The sequence below is a fragment of the Micrasema longulum genome, unplaced genomic scaffold, assembly GCF_059751315.1.
Source record: "Micrasema longulum isolate JH-2025_06_02 unplaced genomic scaffold, ASM5975131v1 h1tg000692l, whole genome shotgun sequence".
Classification (NCBI taxonomy): domain Eukaryota; kingdom Metazoa; phylum Arthropoda; class Insecta; order Trichoptera; family Brachycentridae; genus Micrasema; species Micrasema longulum.
Window position 1 is genome coordinate 1,029,065 of NW_028277888.1, and position 17,646 is coordinate 1,046,710.

At 32.4% G+C, this 17,646-nt stretch overlaps 1 protein-coding gene across 1 annotated transcript; it reads left to right on the forward strand.

Annotated features, from left to right (window-relative positions):
* Positions 1–6,827: 6,827 nt before the first annotated feature.
* Positions 6,828–16,149, forward strand: LOC148279630 (putative ribosome-binding factor A, mitochondrial). Its single transcript, XM_088229650.1, has 6 exons — positions 6,828–7,088; positions 9,359–9,557; positions 10,811–10,979; positions 11,694–11,833; positions 13,202–13,474; positions 15,000–16,149. Exons 1-6 carry the CDS (start codon positions 6,943–6,945, stop codon positions 15,144–15,146), a joined length of 1,074 nt encoding a protein of 357 aa, XP_088085776.1. The 5' UTR covers positions 6,828–6,942; the 3' UTR covers positions 15,147–16,149.
* Positions 16,150–17,646: the final 1,497 nt, after the last annotated feature.

Here is a 17,646-nt window from a genome sequence, read left to right on the forward strand (position 1 = left end):
GAACTTCTTTCTTATTTAACCTTTAGATTTTCCCTTTCGTATTCTTTAAAAGATAAGTTTTTTTTTTGGCCCTGTATGATTTTTATTTTATTTTTAAAAAAATGTAGCGCCTTAGTTTAGTCTTCTATGAATTTTAAAATAGTTTTCATATTTGAGCTAACATCGACTAGTCGGTGATGCTTGAGCTCTTAAGTACATAAAATTATCATGTATGAAAAATCGGTAGTATTTTACATGATTTCTGTAGATCGGTATCAATGTCTGATTGGTATATTCTTTTTGAAAACATCAGGGTTAGCATTAATAAAAAAAGAAGGCATTTTAACTCTCATTAAGGAATATAAAAATGATACTAATAAAAAAAAAATTAACAACAGGTGAATCTAGAGAAGAATTTTTTTCTTCGAGAGTTTGAAATGAATGACATCATTATTTGTCAATTTTTGCGTTTATTTACTTATTTATCCACGAAAAAACAAGTATTTAACTTACCCTAATATATAGTACCTATTACAAAAAAGGGTCTCAAAAAGTAAGAACCCGGGACACAAAGGGGTACTCGTCCCTATTATACAATACGATTTAATTATATTGTTTACATGTTTTATTGCAGATACATGAAAAAATAAAGTAAATAACGACATTGTGCATTTTTCATCTGTGATCGGTGCTAATAATTTAGTAATTATTGGCACATTGGAAAATAAATCCGCACATAACATGTCCGCCCAATTATTGCAAACGCTACAAGAACACCGGCCTTCATTAACCGAACGTTCGTCGGATCCGATTACGATTATTTTTTATTCTTTTGGCTTAGTTTTTATTCCTTCGATTTTTTTCTGTAATAATATTCGTTTTTATCTTATTTTTCTTTCTTTTGCATTCTTTATATTTTTCCCTTTTAAAAATTATTCTTATAAGTTGAGGCGGTAAGGATTGATAAAGTAGCATTTATTTGATGTTTTTCCATAATCTCATTAAGCAGATTTCAAAAATTCAATAAGGTAATGGCATCAGTAATGGACTGCACCTTAGTTATGGACAAAAGTTTATTAAATCCTTTAAAATAAGAAATATTCAACATATTTTTATACTGGCAAAAATGAATCATAAACTATAGATATTTATCTATCAACCGGGATGCATATCGCGACAATACCGTAGATACGAAATCAATCTAAATTCATACTTAGCTACTTGTATATTTTGTCAAATTTGAATGTTCATAACTGACTACCGATTTTCATCTTAGACCAGTGATGGACAAAATGTCCATAAATTGAGTCAAATAGTTTATCTGTGTTTTCATCGCAGTTACCTTCAATTTAAGTCTGTCGTGCCGTCTTTGTTGTACATTATGTTTGTGGTACTGATAAGTGTACGCAATTTAGTCATGGACATGGGTGTCCAATACTGGTTGTCCATAAGTGGATCTTAAATAAAGGTATATTTTGTGTTTTCTTTTCTAGCCATGGCACCCAAAAAAAAATATACGCCAAAACAAATTGGACGTGCCGTAGATGCAGTGAACAGGGGGGAAGCAGTAGGGGCAGCGGCGTTAAAATATGGTGTACCACAAATAAATAACCCAGGAATAATTGAAAACAAACTTTTTTCTTTGTTTGAAATTAGTACAATGACGTTATCTATTGGAAACACCTTCAGATGGTCGGAAAAAACCGATAAGATTTGGTACAAAATAGAAGACATTGTGGAAAGGATAAATGATCCTATACAGCAAAATAAAAGAGGTTTTTTTTAAAGTAATGAAGATGGAAAAATATTTACCTAATATCTATATGACCTAAAGAGATTTTGTTACTCATACGTCCAATGCTGGACGTCCATTACTGGACTTTGTCCATTAATGGGTGTCCATAATTAGATTTTGTCTGTCCATCACTGATGATTAGAAGTAACTATGGTTTTTCTATTTTTTTATTTAAACCTGTAACCCGTTATTAATTTTATTATTAAAAAAAGATTTCCAACATACCGTACTATTATTATTTCACATCGTCTGATTTCATTTTGTTAAAAATGGATCGTAGGGTTATGAAGTCTAAAAACATTTTCTAAAACTGTCCATCACTGGTGCCTTTACCTTACTGCTACTTTGTTGAAACCCATAGCGCGTGCTCAAGATGTTGCTTCTGGTTTTGTCAGACTTAAATCAGGATGACGCTTCAAAAAGCCTTTAATTCAGTCTTCTCCTGCCATTCCCAAAGTTCTGTTGAAATTATGGCTGTAATTATTATGTTCTGCTAGCTGGTAAACCAGTTGAGGAAATTCATTCATAGTTATTCCGAAGAGTTGTTTTTGCATATCTGTTTGTTCTCAAACCAACTCGCTGTCTCTTGAGAGCTAATTGACATCAAGCAGATGGCGGAAATCATACCCTACACAGAAAGCGATCCGATATTTACGGTAGAGGGGATTGAGGATATAATATCAAATATTAATTTTAATCGGGAAACATGCGTCTAATAATAACAAATGCATACCAAAATAAAACAGGAACCCTTAGAGTTTGAGTATCGTCTATCATCTTGTTAACCTTAATAATAAGTTAAGAAATGCCATCTTTGTTTAGTTTTTTTATATTTTACTTTTTGTGCTGTTACATACTTACTTACATACTTATTTACATACTTATTAGTTCTTTGCTCAATGTATCATTATTGTGTTTTTTATTGTTAACTTTTAAAATCATTCTTATGTTGTTGAAATTCCATTCGTCGATGCGTTTTGTAGCTGCAAGACTTTTTGTGATGTTAACTATCATATCATATTATGTACATGTTATCAACTTTCAAATGTCAAAATTTAGTAAATGGGGTCTAGAATTTCAACCGTCCATGTAGACTGCAGACTGTACCTGCAAAACTTATTGCTATCTAACTTCTAATTTTATAAATTTGCTTTTTTTTTCGTTTTTCAAAATATCCCTTAAACTCTATACTTCATTGTCAAATATTAAAAAAAAAAAAAATATGTAAATAGGGGCTGGATTTCTTACTGTCCATACGCTCTGTAACTGCGAGACGTGCTGTTATCTAGCTCCTGTATATCATAATTGTTATATATCATAACTGGAGACGAGGAACTAGAATCCCAACCGTCCATGCGCTCTGTAGCTGCAAGACGTGTTGGGATATTTATTTATTGTACAGCACCCTTGATATGATTTTCACAAAAATGGTGCCATATAAATTATCCAAACATTGTTATTATTATTATTTATCCGGAAAAGGCGCCCGGTGAAGACCATTTCACCGCGGACATCTGCCTTCACTTCTTTAACGTAGACAGCTAGACAGGTCGCTGGTACCGGGTATGTATAATGCATGTCTCAGAGTGAGCCACTTTCCAGCTCAATGGAAAAATCGAGGGTCATTGTCATACTCAAACCGGAAAAGGATGACCTTCAAGACAGACCTACAGACCGATCGGACTCATCTCAGTATTTGGTAAAGTACTCAAAAGTTGATAATCAATCGGATCAACTGGCATTTTCATCGTAAAGGTAAGTTGAGTCAGAAGCAATACGGATTTACACCCGAGAAATCAACAGAAGACGCTCTTAACGCATCAGTCAAGGTAATCAGGACTGCACTGCAAGACAAGAAAATGATAGTAGCGATCTCACTTTACAGAAGAGGAGCCTTTGATAACGCTTGGTGGCCATTTTTGATGTGCCAACTGAGCAGTAAGAAGTGCCCTCTAAACTTGTTCTTGCTAGTGAAGAGTTATCATCAACAAAGAAAAGTTGTATTGTCACACTTCGATGCCACTCTCGAAAAGGTTACGACCAAAAGATGCGTTCAGGGATCCTCCTGCGGACCGAGCTTCTGGAATTACATCTTGGATAATGTATCCAGACATCATAAACATCCAGAAAGCCTTGGGTGCTGGAGTCAAACTGAAAGCATTCGCGGAAGACCCTTTCTTGACAGCCGTTGCAGACAATACAACAGAACTTGAGGGGATGACAAACAATGCACTAAAGATTATCACAACATGGGGATCAAAAGCTAAACTACAATTTGCCGAAGACAAAAGCAACGCGATGTTTTTAACCAGAAGAAAGCACCACCGCCAGCCAGCCATTCATATGAACGGAGTTCAGTTGAACCATGCGGACCACTTTAAGGTTTTGGGTCTTACCATAGATCGCAACCTAAATTGGTCGAAACATGTTGACGATGTTTGTAAAAAAGCCGCAGGCATTACAAACAAACTCGTGAGAGCCGCCAAACCCACATGGGGTGCGTCGCCGGAGGTTATGCAGCAAATATATGTAGGTGCTGTAGAGCCTCTGATTACGTACGCTTCAAGCGTGTGGGTGGACGCGGTCAACAGGAAAGTCAACCGGAAGAAATTGAACTTTATCCAACGACAAATAGCCATCAGGTCATGCAAGGGATACAGAACAATCTCCTTGGTATCAACACGGGTTTTGAGTGGATTCATGCCACTTGATCTGAGGATCAGGGAGCTTGCAGAAGCATATGAGGTGAAGAGGAGCCTCACCTTGCAAGACTTGCCGCAGGACAGATTTTACCAGGGAATGGGAGACTATTTCTCACTTCCTCATCCGGTGGAGCGCTATCCGATAGATCACGGCTACGATGATCGGGTTCTGCCTGGTATGGCGCAGGAAGAACTGAGGATCTACAAGGACGGCAGTCTCTTGGACGGCAAAGTGGGTGCAGCTTTTGTACCTTACGATGGCGTCAGAGAGCTGCCATCGAGAAAGTTAAAACTCGGTGATTTTTGCTCCGTGTTTCAGGTGGAACTATTTGCGATCAGAGAAACCCTGGTCTATATTTTGAAGAAGCCACCAAACAGATGAAAGAAAATAACGATCCTGACAGATTGCAAATCTGGAGTCCATGCAATAACTGACCGAAATTCGGTCAACCCTATTGTAATGGACATAAGAACATATATCAAGAAGCTACTATGCAGACACCAGGGCGTGTACATCGGCTGGATACGAGGACACTGCGGAATCTTTGGCAATGAAAAGGCTGACGAAAAGGCTGACAAAAAGGCTCGAGAGGCTACGCTTAAGAAAACAGCCCCCAATTTCACCGATTTTCCGCTCAGTTTTGCCAAAAGGAAAATAAGAAGCAGGACCCTTCAACTCTGGAACGATCGCTACTTGAGTAAGACAACCGGAAATGTAACTAAAAGGTTTTTCCCTACAATTTTTCATGCCTATGATTTCAGAAAAATGCAGAATGCTGGCTACGAGCTCACCCAGATACCTACGGGTCATGGTGGGTTTATGAGCTACCTGCATCGCTTCAAGCTCTCAGAGATCGACAGCTGCCCATGCGACGATGAAACTCCTCAAGATGTCCCTCACCTGTTGATGCATTGCCCCTTTTTCAGCTTTCAAAGACAACAGCTGGAGGCGCGATGCAGAGGCCTGGGTGAAGATCTATACGACATCCCATCAGTGATAGGTAATAAAGAACTCACACGAGGTAGTAAAATGCCGAACACTCCTCTAGTGGAACGAAAGTCCTGTTGACTACTGCCAATAGTCCGGCTTCTCTTGAAGAGTTTTAAGTGGTTTCCTCTCCACGTGAGCAAATGCTGAGAAGTTCCTGATTAGCCCATATATCCCTCCTGATACTAATAGTTTAGATAAATTTTAAGTTATTTCATGGCAGAAAAATCCACTTTTTGAAATATAAACCTTGTATATTATAAGCAAGGAAAATAATAAAGCAACTCACATATTAAAAAAAATATATTAAATGATTCCTGGTCTATACATGCTGCAGTATGGTGATGACCACCCCGAAAGCGAAAATGCTGACCTTTATTGGGGAGGTAGTACATCGCTTACACATAAAATTATATCGAAAGGCCCCAGAAAGGGCTGACAAGCTATTATATGCGGCGTTACGTTGGCAACATACATACGAGTATATGTAATTTTTAAACTTTTCATATTTTTTTATTTTTCTCTTCCAGATTGTATTATGTATGTATCATTTAACTTTATTTCCATACCTTGTATTATGTTTATTTTGTTATTTCTGAAACATTTTCATATGTACCCTTTTAATTTGTAATGTGTCATAATTTTTATTCTGCTTTTGTAAATAATTTTATAGTTTAAAATATAAAAACTTCTGTAAATAAATATTGTTATCTGCTTGTCCTTCGGTGAGTTTTTTTCAAAAACTCTTTGGGAATATTATATAAAATTGTGTTGAATATGTTTTCAATTGTAATTTTTAAAAATAAAAAAATCTTTTAGGCAGTTTACATACTACAACCCTTCTCAGCTGTAAAAACGGTTGCGGAACTTTGTTGACTTTTTATTTACAAGGGCTTCTGGATTTTCCCGTCATTTCCAAACATACCTCTCAAGTGTTGATGATGGCGCTTCGTACCGATTTGACGCCGCAAAGTATCCTATTTCTCAACTTATGACTGCATCAACATATTGATACATAGCATCCGCAGACTAGGAGTGTTTATCTTATATTTGTTCGCACCATCTGCAGTTGAAAAGGTGACTATCATAAATCATAACATGACCATTGGCTAATTTTTATAACACCAAAATGGTGATGGTGATACACAGTAATATCTACGCCACATTTGAAAATTTGTGTTATTTAGGATTTGTCTATATTATTATTCCATTCTGTTTGCGTTGTTTTAATGTTGTTTTTGATGCTAATTTGTAAATCATGTTTTGGTAAAATACCCTAGGCCCTAATAAAGTTTTAAAAAATAGCCGGTGATTGCGACCTTCAATATTCATCTTCGTTGTCTTTGGTACTAAAATCTTGTTTCTTGCCTTTATAAACTTCAAAATTGACAGTAGGAAAATTATGACATCTACGATTTTGTAGGCAAACACGACTTATAAGTAATTTTCAAATTCTTCTTTCTATAACAAAACATAATATGTTCAAATCGGCTTCTCGGGCATTTTATAAACCATTAATACAACACCATGTGTTGTGCGCTTTTAACACAAGTTCTGTCGTGTTACAAATTCACAAAGAGGCAAAATTTTTGAAAAAATTGATGGTGAAGAGTGCTTTAAAGAGGTTAGCAATAATGTGTTTTATTCTAAACCTACTAATAAAGTTTATAGTTATGTCCATTTTATTGCAAAATATAAATAGACAGACACGTGTTTATCCAACTAGTCTTTCGAGTGCATTAAAAAAATATATAGCATACAATAATGCAAATAGAAATAACAAATTAATGTTAATGCTAAACAACAATATTATGTACTTCCGAAAATTTACAATATAATATCTGTACCTCAGAGGCAGATGGATGCAAATCCAGAATTTGATGAAATGACATTTCGATTTTCGTATCCAGTTTATGATCACGTTCATTGATTTTGAAGAAATTTAAGTCTTTTATACGGGTTGTGGTCTTGTGGCTAGTGTCTCGGAATCACAGACCAAAGGTCCGTGGTTCGAATCCCACTCTTCCCCAACTCGATTCCATTTTGTAATAGTGAGTTATTTACAACTCGTTGAAAATGGCCCTCAAAATTAAATATTTGGGTAAATCATAAGTATGCAAATATTTATTTTTTACTAAAAAAATTTAAAAATAATGAAACTACCAATGTAGTAAGATACTGAAAATACAAATTAATGTTCTTATTTAATAAAATTACTTACAGAAACTAGATTCTTTAGGCTATTGTTGAACATTTGACGTTTGGATTTGCATCCGTCTGCCTCTGGGGTACAGATATTTGTTTCCTCTTTTTTCCTAAACACTCTCCCTGTCTTCCAAACTCCTTACCTGATCCCACATCTTGATCATTCCTTTTGCTTGTTTATAATCTGGAAAATGCAACCTATAAGAGTAATAATACAAAGTTCTAAATAAAAAAACAAACTATTTGAATTTACGTAACTTTTTTCTAACTTAGTTACCTCGGTGACGTCTGCCTCTTAAAGAACATAATCTTACACTTCGAATTACAAGCGGTCATTTTTAGAGTTAGTAACTTGCCTGAACAGAGACGATATGTAATGTTTACTAGCGATGGGCATTTCGTTTTTTTAACAGTTACGGTTTCACAAATTAAGTTATTTCTGGCTATTAAAAATTTTTCAATTTAAGTATATAAAATATTTTTTTGGTTTCCCATTTCTATTATCGCATTAAATATTATGTTATGAATATAAAAAAAACTGTTTTTTCCTTTGCTCAATTTTTGATGAATAAGAAACAAAAAATTACTAATTTTCTTAAACGTTTTTTCATTTTTTAAATTATTATTTAATGTATTTTGTAGGAACCTTATTTTATGGAATAAAATTAATATTTTTAGCTTAAAACTTTTATGAAATGCAAATAGAGACCTTTAAATTCCCAAAATGTCATTTAATTATACCAATAATTATGTTTTCATTCGGATTATATGCGTATTATATGTATCTAATTATTAATTTAACATTTATGATAAATTACCCACGTTAAATTATTGATATTGTATATTTATATAAGAAATTGTCAGCGCTAATTATTTGATTCACATGTAAATTAGGCGGACTTTTTTACTTACATTGTTTATGCGAGCTTACACTAAAATTGGATCACTTAGTTAACTTAGCATTCCTTTTACACAAACGGCATAGTCGGCGTTTAAAAGAAATGGTGTGCTTAAGTGCCTCATTACTGTATGTAAATTCCGAATATATTATATAGAGTTGGGATGGATGGATCAAAAACGTAAAAATTAACACCCTCGTCATATTTTTTAAGAATTTCTTTGAAACGCAGTTGTTTTTAAGCGGTGTAGGCTCACAGTTGATTTAAAATGCTGAAGTTTTCCCGTTCTTTTAAAATGTCTTAAAGGTCTGGTTATGACACTGTTTCAGTTTAATTTGCTTCTCTGTTATGGAAACACCTTCAGTTTTTGGTGTTATTTGTATAACGGTAACGACTAACGACTTCACGCTGTTTAAATTTTCGAATTTTAAGATACATAATAAGAATGCACAAGGTCATGGGACTGCGCGGGTGAGGGGTGGAGTGAAGATGGGCCGGGGAGATTTCATGCGTATATGTGTATGTACTTCTTCTTTGGGAGATAACAATACGAGTAGGTAGGTATTATAGATATAGATTTAATGTTAGGGTAAAGCGCGGTACACATTGAATTTTTCGCGCTAAGCGAAATGTATTTTTTTACTTCTTTGCTTGGTGATTTAGTTTTTGGTTTTAAAACGATTTGATTTATTTTTGTGAAACTGTTAAAAGTATTTCGGAACGGTAATTGTTTTAAAACATCAGTTGCATTTTTTTACCACCTCTAATGTTTACATTTTGCTTGTTCTAGAAAATCATACTCATTTAATACAGATGGAGGGCTTGCATGCTCTAGTAAAACTGTGGCACGGATAAAGGGAGAACCAACTAAATCAGGTCGCAAAAGAGTCACTGTGCTAAATAAACTTTTTATGAAACATATTACTGATCTCATGACAACTGGTGACCTGTCTACGTTAATCCATGGAAGACAAATAGAAATATCCAAGGTAAAGTTTTTCTTCAGAAATAAAACCCTCACTCTATTAAGTGGAAAATATGTACACGTATAATACAGGATTGTTGAATTAAAAACTCATTGTGTGGGTTCCACGCATTACTTTATTGTTCAATTTGTGACAGCTTTTTAGCCTCTATGGGAATTACGTTTTTAGTTTCTTAAATATAAGAATTATTCTGTACTTAACTACAATACCATTAGGTATGAATACATAGCAGGGGCATGCGGTGAGGTTTTCGATTAGGGAAACAGTCACTTGGTCCTAGGTTATTAGGTAAAATATGTACCTACTACCAACACAGTAATTTGAGTTAAGCGCTTTTAAATAAACTGAAGAGCAATTTTATGACATAATAAAAAAATAAAAATCTTTTTTTACTGATAATATTTCATTGATCCCAAACTTTCAAAATTTTCCTTCTTTTAAAAAACACGCACTATCCTGGATTCAAACTAAAGATATTAACTCTTTTTTTCTATGATGTATTTTATTGCCCTTTAATAATAAGAAATATTTTTATGGTTTTTAATAATTTTTATTTCCTTTTTTAATTATTATAAAATATAAAAGTACCTTCTAATATTTGTAGAATATTTTCTTTTCTCTTTCTTATATTACACAAAACTATTATAACCGTCTATTTATTATAGGAGCAAAAATTCATAAACATTTCTTGGATACCCACGAACAGGCCATGCCTTTGTGAGATTTGTTTGTTTACTATTTTTACTGTTAATATGTATTTCATTGCTATGTAATTATCCTTTATTTTTAAATACTCTGTTTTACCTCTTGAATAAAAAAAAATTGTAAAAAAAACAAAAAATTATAATAAAAAATAAAATGCTCTCCCAGCAAAAGTACCAAACTGTGAAAGTGAAGTGATCTTTAAAAAAAACTTAAAACTTACCTGTTCTCTGAATAATTTAAATAAATCTTTAGTTTTACTTAATTTTTTTGTTAAATTTAATTCAGTACTGCATAGAACCACTTGTATTGTACCCCCTGGAGACAACTGGTGATGTCCACATGCTCCACTTAGGAGCGGATGTGGAAAAGAAGAAGAAGAAGAGGTATATTACGAAAATGGCGCTATCTGTAATAATAAAATAATGACCATGAATAAGCAATTAATTGTGTTATTAGTTGAGCAAAAAATTATAATTGACACTTTTATATATTTATAAATGAAGAAATAAAATACTTCCGGCATACATGACAATTTTTTTTTTTTTCTTCAGGTTAAGGTGGCGCAAGACTTTAATTTAGTAAATGTTTTTTGGATTGCAAAGGGCGTTCCGGATGATGTAGAAACTGAAAAAATATTAGCAGGGGTGGCTGGCACCTTGTGGCATGAATTATCACAGCTTAAGGTTATTGGTATAGTACCAAGAATTCAATTTGTTAAAGGTAAGTTCTACCAAAAATATATTAGCTTGTCATATATTATTGTGGTAACTGTAATGTAAAATATAACATGAAATCGACCAAGTTGTTTTAAAATTGATTAACCTTAGTAGAATCAACAACCATGTTTGTCAAGTCTGAAATTACTCTGCTAAAGAGGGTATTTTTCTCGAGGTTGAGGTGGAATGAGGAAGTTCAGTGCTACCGGAAATTGTTTTTTTTTTTTTAAATGTACAACGAAGTTTCTCAAAAATGTATGAAAAAAATTAGTGAAAATAGTTTTAATAAAAATGAACTACTTTGAAACGTCACTAGTTCATTCAAATCAACCAATGATAAGAAAGTTTCACTTACCGCCAACGAATCAATCGGCAGAACGAGACCGAGAAGAAGCGGAAAAGAACTTGAGATGTCACACATGGATTAATTTCAGAAATACAAAACTTAAAAAATCATAGCGCTGATAATAGGATACATGAAATTTTTTTAGAAATAAATTCGCTGAGTTTAATAATTTATTAACAAATATTTTTTTTTAAATCCACTAAACTTCCTCATTGAAGAGCTTTTTATAAAATCCCATTAGTCGAATTTATGATTTATTTTTCAGTCGTCAAAAAACTTCAAGAAGGTTTTTTTTTTCTCATCTGAAAAATTACTAAATTTGACAAATGGGATTCTATCAAAAAGTCCTTCAATTACTTTTTTATGTTTCAGATAAACATTTTGCAAAAATGATGGAGATGGAAATTAAGTTGGCTAAAGCGGATTTTGGAGAGGATTTCGTACCAACTGACCCCAGTTTTTTGATGAAATCAGAATTTACGCTCAACATGAATTTGAATCCGTCTACTGTGGTAAAATATTCAACAATTATTTAGAGTTTGGTCCATTGAAAAATAATTATCACTAAGATTGTAGGAATGTTTGATCTTGCATTGAAAAAATACTGTAATACTGTAATTATTTAAACTAAATTACATACCACTTGTTTTCATTGATTATGAGATTCTCTGAGAAATAATTTAACATAGTTATGCAAAAAGTTTGTTTTCTGTAAAATGTATATTTTAGGTTGTGTGGTCAGCCAGATATAAAAAATATTGTAAAAAAGTGATTCTTTATAATCAAATATCCTAATATAAATATAAAATAATATTTTCAATACATAATGACACAATATGTTGTACTCTAGCTTCTATCTGTTATTAAATTAAATTAAAATTGGAAACGAGGAACTTTAATCCCAGCCGTCAATGCACTATGTAGCTGCAAGACGTGTTGGGATATTTATTGTACAGCGCCCTAGAGGTGATTTTCACGAAAATGGCGCTATATAAATTATCCACAATAATAATATTAATAACATACGTCAGAGTTTTAGTGGGGCTGGCTGTTTTTTTGCAAAATGCACATCTTAGGTTGTGGTCAAAATAAAAAAAAAATACAAAATTATTCAATTTGGTCAAATACATCATTAAATATTTATTTGTAAAATAAAAAACTAACTTATGCATTATTTATCATTTGTCAAATCAAAGAAAAGTCCAACTGTTGTGTAGATTTGATTATTCAGTCTTTTCAAAAATGCTAGTCTTATGCTAGTGCGAAATTTAAAGATTTACTCCATTTTGAGATCATAAATAAATAAATATTTATTGACTTTTTGGAAAATTTTATAATGATTTTTTTTAAGTTTACCATGAGAAATGTTCCTCTGAAGTTTTGCGGTCTGGCCCTGAAAAACCGTGTATATTGATATTTACAAAAATAAATAATATCTCTAGTTTAGAATAGCTTTTAATCGAATTTTTTGTTTTTGTTTTAGTAATCCAACATCAAAAAAAAATATTAATCTATAATATATATTATTTTTTACAATATAAAAAAAATACTTTAGTGAATAAATTTTACAAGTTTGAAAGATCAATTCTTAAAGATTCACTTTGTATGAAAATTATTGCCTTAAAAATATGTATATTATTTTAATTCTTATTTATCCAAATATTTCAATTTTGGGGATTTTTTCTGTTGGTCATATTATCGTGTTAGAAAATGAGAAACAAGTTGCAGTAGAACAGAATTCAAACCTCAGACATTCTGATTTGTAGTCTGCGATGTGACTGCTAAACCACAAGCCATCTCATGAAGTTTTATCAAAAAGTATGTACAAAATATAAAAAAATAATTACTGATTTCCTAAAACTTTGTATTTAATCTTTTAGGAAAAAATCCATCAACTTGAAGCGCAAGAAGTAGTGGTAAATGATATAGTAATCCCTCCCATGAGGCAAGATATATTTGGTTTGAACCGAGAGAAACTCTTGGGAAGAGTAATGCAGTCCATGAAGAAATCCAGAGAAGCGTGGAACAAGACATCAGAAACTGACATCAATAATATAGATGTGCAAAAGTTTCTTCCTAATCAGAACGATACTCATTATATTTCTAGTAAAGAACAAAAACATCAATTCGCCATGTTTCTTAGGAAAAGAGAAGTATGTTATATATAACTAATTACAAATTTTCTATTCATTCCATAATTTTGATTGTATTAGAAAAAGGAAGAATGCATTTTTTTAAAAAAAAGAGCGCCACCATGTCCAAACATGCACTAAAATTAGATTAATAATATTTAGCAATGTGTCGCAGAATGTGTAGGGGGGGTAGGAAGTGGAGGGTAGTAAGGGGTGGGATAGGAAGTGGTGGGGTAGGAAGGGGAGAGTAGTAAGGGGAGGGTAGGAAGGGGAGGAGCTAAGTGGTTGAACGTTACACGATTGGTTCATTTTTAAATCAGAAAGTGGGCTTTATTGAAAACATATTTGTTTATTTACCAGAGGAAAATTATTTTTTAAAGCTTTTTTAATGTGAAACACCTCCATTTTGTTTAATTTAAGTCCTTTTTATTATTTGAATTTAGAATTTTAACTCCTTATTAAAATCGTGATTTCAATTTATGAGATGATTGGCAAACTCTGAGAAATTATTATTATTTAAACAAACGTGCAAAATTATGAGAGCTTTGTATTATAAATACCAAAAAACAGTGTTCAATGTAAATCTAAACAATGATTCATAAAAATAAGTCCAATTTCGTTATATAAATCTGTTGATTTTGTGAATGTGGTACAAGAGGGTTTTTGATGTAAATGTCAAAATATCTTTTTATCCATTATTTATAGCATATAATAAGATACATATTTAAAATGATGTATTTCTATGTCTGTAGGTGTCTTTTTATTTTTTATAACATGTTGATTGCAACCAATCTGTGAGTTAAATTTTTGTTTAATGTCAGTAAATTTAAGATAGACATTTAGAAAACAACATTTTATTTCTGTAATTTAAAATATGTACTTGGTTAACTTTACTTTACAATACTCTCTTACTAATCCGCAGCTCGATTATCCAAGCACCAAAATCTGCCGTTATTTTTACTAATTGAAAGCACAAAATCTCTATAATTCGCCGCTATTTGTATTCAAATTGATCGGTCCCCTGTGTGCCTACAGGGTCGACTTAGTTCCTTTAGAAGAATTGATTCAGAGAGCGAACCGAAAACTCAGAACTAACGTGAAATGTTTTAGAAGAATTGCAAACAGAAAGTTCTGAGGAATATGCGGCACTTCTTACTGAAGACGGGCTCATATATTTTTCATGAGGCTTGGATTATGAAGATGAAGAGAATAATTGTCAACAGACTGTGGCTCATGTAGTCAAATCCTTACCCATAAAACCTATTTTTTCTAAATATATGTTTTAAATTTTACTGTATTTTGTATGTATGTATTTTGTATGTCTACTATAATCCGCCGTTTTTATTAATTGGACACTTGCCTAGTTTTTAGAGTAGCGGATTACTGAGAGAGTACTGTATTAGTGCTTTCATCCTCTGGAATTAACTTCCACCTCACTAGTTAAAGCGTGAATAAGTTCTTTGATCGAATAATCAATCAGTGTTTATTTCATTTTAATTTCTGAAATATAAAAATGGTTTAATTTATGTATTAACTTTTATTTCAGATTATGAAAAAGAAAGGAGAAAAACTGGAAGCCGACCCGCCTACAATTGAAGAATATGACACAAATAATGATTATGATAATTTTGATGCAATAGATAAATATATTAAGGATGAATGGGTTGAGGAATCAGAAGATTTCAAATTGTAGAAATTTTATATTTGAAGCACTAACTATCGGGTCCGAACTTCAGACCTTGCCACTCCAGTGTGCAGCAATAGATATCGCCTTGTCAGTGGCCATCCTCAAATCATTATCATCACAAGTTAATTGCATTTGTGGACACCGTAGCAGATGAAGATCATCCTGCACCTCTCCACAGTCGCAATTTATGTCATCTCCCTCCAGAAAACCCCACCTCCGTTGATTGTATTTGCACCTAGACACCCCACCCTTTGTGGTTATTCATTATAATAAAATAAATAAAACAACTTTGTTTTTAACTACTAATTTATTTATTTTTCACCGACCGGTTTCAAAGCAAACAAGCTTCTTCGTCAAGGTTTACGTCACTTATGAATTCTCTCCTATTTTTTTTTTTCATGTTTACTAAATACTACATGCCAATAAATCAGTCTTTTTTCTCTCTAAAAGGGTGGTAATTTTATATAAAGACTTGATTTATTAGCTCCATGTGTAGTATTTAGTAAACATGAAAAAAAAATAGGAACAAATACATTAGTTACGTAAACCTTGACACAGAAGCTTGTTTGCTTTGAAACTGGTCGGTGAAGAAAAAAAAAAATTAGTGGTTCAAAACAAAGTTGTTTTATTTATTTAAAAATTTTGTTTATAAACCCCTATGTTGAAGAACTTTTTAAAACAGCAATGGTTAATATTAAGAGGATATGCGGTGTAGGAGCGATTTTATGAATAAGTATTTGATTATACTTTTTTTTCACTCTCTCGCACATACTTTCCTTAATACTGTGTGAAAAAGACAACAGCACGTCAGACTGATTATGCCTAGCTAAAATTGGAAAAATCGAGAAAAACTTGTGACGTAGTTCTGCAATGGTAGCCGAAACGTCGGATCAAATCCAACATACACCTATCACCCAAAAAAAGATACATAATATTGATAACAGTGACCGTGAAAACCTTCGCACCTATTTAATTATTTCTGTTGTTATTTAAATAAAAAATTATAAATAGTGTTGATCGGTTTTTTTATTATTCATACCTGGTAGTGCATAGGGCATATTACACCATACTTCCATTATAATATTACAGCATTGTCAACCTTGTAAGAAAAATATGAGTAAGTATTTCTAAATCTCTGTAGATAAGCAATGGATCACTTATGAATTATGATAGACTCTTGGAACCTCCTGTTTGGAATATTGTACATTGGGTGAAGTGATCACAGTAAACAAGCCAACGAAGTCCCGTAAATGATCTAGGCTGTGGCTCCGCAGTAGTGTCAGTGTCCAATGTTTATACCCTGCTGTGGCACAACTTAATTTTCATTTTCTAACACAGTTATTTCCGATTTGTCAAAAATGGCTCCAAAATTTAAATTTTTAGGTTAATCATATAAGAATGCACTTTAAATAAAAACTAAAAAAAATATATTTTATCCTTATTGTCCACGAAGTTCTTTAATATTATATTTTCTCTAAAAATGCTTTTGTTGATTTTGTTTTATACGTATTTTACCGTTAAATATATACATATTTGTGATGAATTTCCATCTTCATGATTCACAAAGAATTTGTCATTCCGATACTTTATTTTACAAGCATTTCTTAGAATGTGATTCATCTGATTGTAATCATATTTTTTCATAGTGGTATCGACCACAAAACTATTAATTTTCATTTTCACAAAATTTTTCACATACATAAAGGAGCGCCACCGTTGTTAATTTTTTATATTATTACTGTGAAATTTTTTATATTATTACTGTGAATTAAGACTGTGAAAACTTTATACTTTATATAATTTTATTGAAGTTCCAGTGAAACTATTTTCATAAGAGGGTTGTTTTGGACTGGATTTTCCTTGGGAAGTCAATGTTTGTTTTAATTGTTTGCTTTTTAATGAAGTTCTTGTTTTATAAAACTTTACTGTTGTGCTATATTATTTGAGTATATTATTCATCTCAACTCAACGCAGGACTTGAGAGGAAATGCGGTCTCACTTTTATTTATACAAAGGTATTGCCATATTTTCTAGAGCAGTGTTTTTTTTGCACACTCTAGATGTTTACCATTGGCGTGTCTCTATTGTTTACCTTTTTTGATAAATTGTTTCTAATGAGAGCTACGACCTTGCAAAAACTCAAAAAAGTGCCTAGTTTTATCTGCCGTCTTCGGATGTACGCTATACAAATAACATAAATAATTTCGAAAAACGTAAAAGGTTCCGAAACTGAAAATTTTATTTTTATACTCTTTCTTAAAAAAAAAAAACAACCAAATCGGTTCAGTTTTGGGGTGCGGAAAACTGGACAGTGAAAGATCTATTTTGTCGATTTAAGTTGTGTAAAATCAGTCTGACTTGCAGTTGTCTTTTTCGCATAGTTTCAGGGAGACATTTGCGAAAGAGTGACAAAAACAATGTTTAAATACCTATTCATCAAAATTCCCGGTCAACTTTTATCCCCTTGAGTTGCATGTAGCTAAGACTTTTGTCTCAATAAATTTTT